The sequence below is a fragment of the Guyanagaster necrorhizus genome (genome assembly GCF_019112545.1).
Source record: "Guyanagaster necrorhizus MCA 3950 unplaced genomic scaffold BT62scaffold_27, whole genome shotgun sequence".
NCBI lineage: Eukaryota > Fungi > Basidiomycota > Agaricomycetes > Agaricales > Physalacriaceae > Guyanagaster > Guyanagaster necrorhizus.
This window is the reverse complement of record NW_025064906.1, coordinates 33,175-39,229: the sequence shown is the minus strand read 5'-3', so window position 1 is coordinate 39,229 and position 6,055 is coordinate 33,175. Positions and strand designations below refer to the sequence as shown.

The following is a 6,055-nucleotide window of genomic DNA, read 5'->3' as shown; positions in this document are numbered from 1 at the left end:
GAAGTGAAGAGGAGTATCCTTCAGAGCAGAATCCAATGGACAAGGAAGAAGGAGTTGAAGTGAGTACAAAGTGTAGATAGCTATCTAAGTTGATATTCAAACTGAGTAGTTACAATAATTCTATATGGCTTTATATACTAATAGTAGCTAATTCTGAGTCAGATTCCATTGGGTTCTGATGTCAATATTTGCTATCAAGTTCAGGGTCTAGATATTACAATGTGAAATATAAATGTGAAATGATAATAGTGAAAATGAAATTAATAGGTAATGGGAAGCAGGTGGAGTCTGGTGGGTTTTGGCAATTGAATCCATGGTTGGTTGAGATGACATGGAGACCAGTGGTATGCATGTAACACAGAGTGACAGTAGAGGATCAAGAAAGAATCTTGCAAAAGCCATTTCAAAATGTTTTTAAGATCAGTCATGTAAAACAATGGTGGTAGCGGCAAAGTAAACTTTCAGAAACATGTGGTTGTATAGTATGTTTCAGTTTGTTACAAGAGGACAGTGTGGCTAAAATTGGGTGGGAGGTCCTGACATTAAACAGAATACCAACCTTGCTTTACATAGTACTGTAGGGTATAAAGTGATGGTTTCATCTGAATGCAATGCCTTTGAAGTATTCAACATTCTTATCCATCTCTTTTCCTTGATATAAATGAGTCACAGCAACCCGGCCGGCAGACAGTTGAAATAGTATTATCCTACCAAATTAGTTGCCGACTACTCGGCTTGTCTCGGCTTCACGCCAAGAATGCCGGACATTCCTGTTGCCTCGGACTATCTTCTCTCCTCATCCTACAGAGAGTCTGCCGTTGAGGCTTCCTTCTTCTTTCTCTCATCTCTTTCTCCAGCATCTACTGATAAGTTTCCCTTCCTGGCATCCCTCAGTTTAGTAGCATTTCTGAAGCCTTTGTTTAAATATTCAGAATCTAGCACTACCAATATCGATCAATGTTACCCGTTATCGTGCAAGGCATTAGCATCATAACGAGGTAGCCAACGCCTTCTCGACGCCGTTTGGCCCTATGCCAGACCCTGCTGATGGGATGGAATGGGGAGATCTCGGACACGGTAGCAGAGAAAGTTCTGGTGATGGGTTTGGTCAATACGACCACTGAAGGCAAAGTTTATAAGATATGGAAGAGTGGCCGAAGGTTGATTCGCTAGCTGGATCTGGAGCATATAGAATGGCTGTGATTAACCTTGTTGACGTCTGACTCGGGCGAGATATGCAGGAACTTGCACTCTTCATTAGGTCGTACAACATTGGACACCGGTGATACTCCACAGCTGGTGAACATCGGATTCACGCGTACAATAAGGAAAGGAAGGCTACAAATCTTCCGATGGCGGTCGGTTGTTGTCTTTGTGCGTTCCGTGATGTCTGCTTGCCAAGAGGCGCACCATTGAGAGAAACTAGATTGGTCGAGGATGTGTATCTGATGGTGGACTCCGGAGTGCTGAGCACGGTCAAGAAGCAGGGAACTAGCGGTATACCATGAGTCAACGAGGACGAGAGCCACTGGACGTTAGATGTTGATAGCATGAGAGCGAAGGGGTCCTGAAGGGTGTATCCATCGGATATCTGGATAAATTGGTGGTGTATCTGCACGATATCCAGTAAGTAAACAACGGCCACCGTTGTCAGAAAGAAACCTGACTCGCCACCAAGGGCCCTTACGGCATGACGCGCTGAGACATCCCCCACTGGTACCATCGTATGAGTATGTTCGAGACTATTGTATCGGTCCATGACCTGACCAACGCTGTCCGCTTCTTCTCTAGCTACATTGCCTACGAACAACATACGAATTATGCTTGAACTGCTGAACAATGACGTTAGAAATGAGGGCAATTATTGAAATAAACAGTAACCATCGCATTACATTGTAAGCAAGCACTTGCAGCGCTCGCATGGGAATGAAATGGTGATGATGAGAGTAGCGAGGAAAAATATCAAATAGCACGCACGAGCTTTTTGACACGTGTTCAACAGAGGTGTCACAGGAGAAATCCTTATACTTTTCTTTGGATTACGCGTATCCTTATTTTACGGCCGCTGAACTGGATCTCTTCGCTTTGACTGTCATGCCAGCCACTTTCGCTATGACATGTCAAGCCTATCGTCACTTCCCCTCCCCTCCCTGGTCCTGCACAGTCAAGTACCTTCGAGTCCACTCAAATCACCCTAATTGTCCTGAGGCAAATGTCAGACGAGCCGCTACAGGCCTGTGCAGGTCATGTGAAGGGACGGATGATATAGCCAACTGTCAGGAACGTCTGAATCATCTCTTTACGATGTATCTCCACATCGCCCTCTATGATATCGGAATGACAGGCCCTCATTTCAACTAGTGGCAAGAGATTCACCCGTTTGCTAAAGTCGTACCAGATCAACAATCCTAACCGGGATTCATTCTGGGAGCTAGCGCATACCATCGAACCCAATCTGGTTAGTACGGATAAATTCAACTGCTGTGTTCGTCTTTTCTCCATCGATCTCCCAATCTCTGACATGCATGCCTTCATGAAAGAACAAAACGCAGAGCGAAGCGAGAGGCCGTTGTTATCGACACATCTTCAATGTGGCTGGACGTGCGCGCAATAGTGTATTCGGATACTATCTGAACTCGTTAAGTTGGGTTTCTTAAATATACCATTGGATACAGGCGATTTACAGAGCCGATTCTACCAGAGAGTGCTCGCCTTGGGGATGTTGGGTGAAAGTCCTGATTGGCTTGGGGATACCGTCGATGGAATACGAGTAGTTGATTACGATTTCACCATGACATGAGCAATCGGTTTGTGATACATGCTTGCTTTTATCTTCGGCAGCTGATTCCTCGCTCTCTTTAAATCCGAAGGGATGAATGCGAGAGATGGGGCCTATCAAATCTAAAATATACTCTCAGAAAAATCAGTCGAAAGTCTACCATGACTAGAGGCTACAATAGAAGCTATCAACGGACAAGAATGCTAAATAGTAGACTCTGTTTATAATGCATCACCAATTTAACACCTTTACATCTCCGCGTTGAAATCAAATGGATATGTCTTCAGCAACGGTTGCGCCTTTGCTCCTAGTGGAATTTTCAAAAGAAATAAATCCTTTCCGTCTTCCTTCGCGAGCGCCAAAGCAGTGTTCCACCCAGCAGGTACGGTTTCAGTAGTGTGGAACTCTTCGTCCGTAAGGACATACAATTTCATTGGAACTTGTGTGTAATCCGTGACAGTGAGCAAAACAACGAAACCCCTTGGCTTTTCCGACTTCTGCTTTTGAATAAGTTGAGCGTTATCCTGGATGTCTCTTTCAATAATGGCATATGCGAAATGGCGTTCGCGCTTCGACATGGGCATGGGGTGACCATCTGCGAATGATCGTTAAAAGCATCGACCGGAAGTTATTCATAGAGAGCAAGAACTGACTTTGAAGATCATCTTGTATTATTTGACAAAGAGCGTTATGACCATCGCTCCAGTCCAGTTTCTGGCACTCCTTCGAGCAATAATACTCGAAACGGCAGCCTTCGCAACGTCTGAGCGTCCGCTTGGGGCCGTTATCAGGGTGCGGACACTGGATAGGATCTATGAGTGATGGGCCATTGGAAATTATAAAAGAGAGCTCACAGCGGGGTACGAGCACTTTGTCAGTCCACGCCCGGAAGCCATATAATCCTTGAGTATACCCCAACGTGTCTCCGTGGTCTCCTTTAGTGCGGTCCAAGCATCGCCAATCGGTCCTGCCTCAGAAATGCCAGGTTTTAAATCGGCCGTATATAAGACCTTGCACAGTTTTGCGAGTACGTTACGATAGAGTGTGTACGATGTCATCAAGTGCAGCAACGGAACAAGAATCGCCTTCTTATCCTCGGCGTGCACCTTTGACTGTGCCCTTAAGAGTGCCGGTATCAAGTCAGCGTCCAGCCCTTCGATTATTCGATCAGAACCCTCCTGAAACGCTCGTCGCAAGTAGGTTAACGAGAATTGAAGCAGTCTGGAGTAACCGGTCAGTTCATCAGGAGAGCAGGTTTCCTCTTTCTTCGCCGCGATACCCGCAATCCGTCGACAGATCCACGACACAGAGTGGCATGAGATGAAAGCTCGGGTGAACGGAAGAGAATGCACCGTGCTGAGGAGTAGGAACATGATGCCCCCGTCGTAGTCCGCGTCAGGCTCATGCTCGCTGGCAACAATACGAGCGCAGACTTCTTCTACAATAGGGTTCTGAACCCAATTAAAAGCGTTCGAAACCTCGCTATTGGAAGTGCGTTTCTGTAGGATGCACATCATGGCTATCCTGACAATAGCCTCAATCCGACCATATTTCGCACGAATGCCGTATATCCACAAGACGGTCATGACAAAAGTGAGACCTTTGGTATCTCGCATCTTTGCACAGTAATCAGGGTCGGTGGCTAGGGTACCGAGGAACTCCACGATGCGAACCGCAGTTGAGAGCACTGCCGATGTAGAAATGGTGATATTGGTGTCGATGAAATAGTGGTGGAAAAATTTGACAGCCCAAAGATATATCTGGGGACAAGTGATCACTAGTCCCGCTGATTTGGAAAGGTCGAGAGCTTGTGGCGATTGAAGAGCAACATTAAGCGCATGAAAGTAAGATGTGGCTCTGTCCAACGATTTGCAGAGGTCTTCAGGAGGTAACTTGTCTATCATCTCTGGTGGCGGCAAGTATTTCAGAAACACACGAACGACCTGGACGAGATGAGGGAACACGGTGGAGTCATCGCGGGCAAATTCTCCCAGCTGAACAAGAGCGTCGCCTGAGCCACTGAGAGCCAACTCCTGCGAAATCGCGTTGAGCAAAATGTACAGTTGTGTGGTTGAACACTCACCTTCAGTGCGTCCATTGTAGAGAGAAGTTTGTATTGAAGGCTAATTCGGCTGAAAAACACACGGCGGGCGCGCTCTTCACTGGCAGGAGCGTTGAACAAAGTAAGCTCAGAACAAGGGAAATGCCGAATTTGGCCGAGCCCATAGCACAACAGTATTGGATTTAGTAACCATATCGATACCGGACAGCCATGCTGAGTGATGTAATTAGATAGTCTCTGATTGAGAAAGTTAATCGTGCGGCTCTTATAACGTTGAAAAAAGCGGAATCACGACTCACCTTGAACGATCTCGGGTCCACTTGATGACCCAGACGAGTAGATACCAATGGAATTCGAACCAACGCCACGCCTCTGATGCACCGCCTGCAGGAGTATTTATTCAAGCCATGAATTTGCTTCAAGAGCATGACATAGAACCATCAATCATGATGTTCGAATTCTCGCAGTCACTGATGTCGCATCCGTTCAGATAGTAAGCGCACCAGTCTTGTCGATACGAGGAACATGCTATGCCGTAACCCTGCTGGAAAGGTGGCAGGATGATACTGTAAGATGGACGGAATTTGAACGAAAAGGTCGGCTCAAATCGAACATGGGTCCGGGCCGGATAACCGCACCTTTCTTCTCGCATTCTGGTTGCATTCTCGGTACCGGTTTACCTGCATACGATTGTGGATCAAGATTTCGAACTGTGCTCAAGCCACTGCCTCTTTCTCCAATGATGCCAAAAAAGAAGAAATATGGCCGTGGCATTAAATGCTTCGGCTCGTACGAACAGTACTTATAGTTCTTCGACAAGGCGCAGCTCTAGTCCCCGTATTCTACCATTGCACCATTGCAACAATGAATACATTCGACCCAGATCGAGCGGTGAGCCATGCCTCAGATCAAAATTGTGCTTGGTTTGACCGTCGACAGAAACTGTCTGAAGAGGTCGAGACCATATTCTACGCGCACCCAGGACAGTATGTCCGGGAAGTTGTCGTTGTTGGGGTGAGCGTGGGTACGAACGCACACGAAAGGCTTCTCAGAGCCTGGCTCGTGCTAAGCAAAGTTGGCGAGAAAGCGGGGGATCCGGCCGTGGTTGACGCCCTCAGACGGTGGACCGAAAGACATTTGGTAAAGTCAAAATGGCTACATGGAGGTATCGAAGTTGTTGGAGAGGTGAGAGCGACCATGTCTCATGGGCGAGG

At 46.8% G+C, this 6,055-nt stretch overlaps 4 protein-coding genes across 4 annotated transcripts; 2 read left to right on the top strand and 2 right to left on the bottom strand.

Moving 5' to 3' along the window:
• Positions 1 to 1,312: 1,312 nt before the first annotated feature.
• Positions 1,313 to 1,813, bottom strand: BT62DRAFT_1079045 (uncharacterized protein; the record flags this gene model as incomplete). The annotated part of the gene is made up of 1 exon (XM_043179444.1): positions 1,313 to 1,813. One exon carries the CDS (start codon positions 1,811 to 1,813, stop codon positions 1,313 to 1,315), a length of 501 nt encoding a protein of 166 aa, XP_043036166.1.
• Positions 1,814 to 2,042: 229 nt separating this feature from the next.
• On the top strand, positions 2,043 to 2,801 carry BT62DRAFT_935685 (uncharacterized protein). The gene is made up of 3 exons (XM_043186997.1): positions 2,043 to 2,485; positions 2,541 to 2,643; positions 2,702 to 2,801. Exon 1 carries the CDS (start codon positions 2,095 to 2,097, stop codon positions 2,359 to 2,361), a length of 267 nt encoding a protein of 88 aa, XP_043036165.1. The 5' UTR covers positions 2,043 to 2,094; the 3' UTR covers positions 2,362 to 2,485; positions 2,541 to 2,643; positions 2,702 to 2,801.
• Positions 2,802 to 2,952: 151 nt separating this feature from the next.
• On the bottom strand, positions 2,953 to 5,421 carry BT62DRAFT_365665 (uncharacterized protein). Its single transcript, XM_043180654.1, has 4 exons — positions 5,141 to 5,421; positions 4,863 to 5,078; positions 3,634 to 4,812; positions 2,953 to 3,580 (listed from the first exon to the last, which is right to left on the bottom strand). The coding sequence occupies exons 1-4, from the start codon at positions 5,267 to 5,269 to the stop codon at positions 3,317 to 3,319; spliced, it is 1,788 nt and encodes a 595-aa protein (XP_043036164.1). The 5' UTR covers positions 5,270 to 5,421; the 3' UTR covers positions 2,953 to 3,316.
• Positions 5,298 to 5,985, top strand: BT62DRAFT_1079042 (uncharacterized protein; the record flags this gene model as incomplete). The annotated part of the gene is made up of 3 exons (XM_043179443.1): positions 5,298 to 5,732; positions 5,781 to 5,861; positions 5,917 to 5,985. The coding sequence occupies exons 1-3, from the start codon at positions 5,619 to 5,621 to the stop codon at positions 5,983 to 5,985; spliced, it is 264 nt and encodes an 87-aa protein (XP_043036163.1). The 5' UTR covers positions 5,298 to 5,618.
• Positions 5,986 to 6,055: the final 70 nt, after the last annotated feature.

Bases quoted from the DNA above. Each gene is read 5' to 3' on its own strand.
- BT62DRAFT_935685 (XM_043186997.1), top strand. From the start codon at position 2,095: ATGCCAGCCACTTTCGCTATGACATGTCAAGCCTATCGTCACTTCCCC.
- BT62DRAFT_365665 (XM_043180654.1), bottom strand. From the start codon at position 5,269: ATGCTCTTGAAGCAAATTCATGGCTTGAATAAATACTCCTGCAGGCGG. The intron at 5,079-5,140 runs GTGAGTCGTGAT...TTTCTCAATCAG, and splicing joins TGGACCCGAGATCGTTCAAG to AGACTATCTAATTACATCAC. The intron at 3,581-3,633 runs GTGAGCTCTCTT...GATCCTATCCAG, and splicing joins CAAAGTGCTCGTACCCCGCT to TGTCCGCACCCTGATAACGG.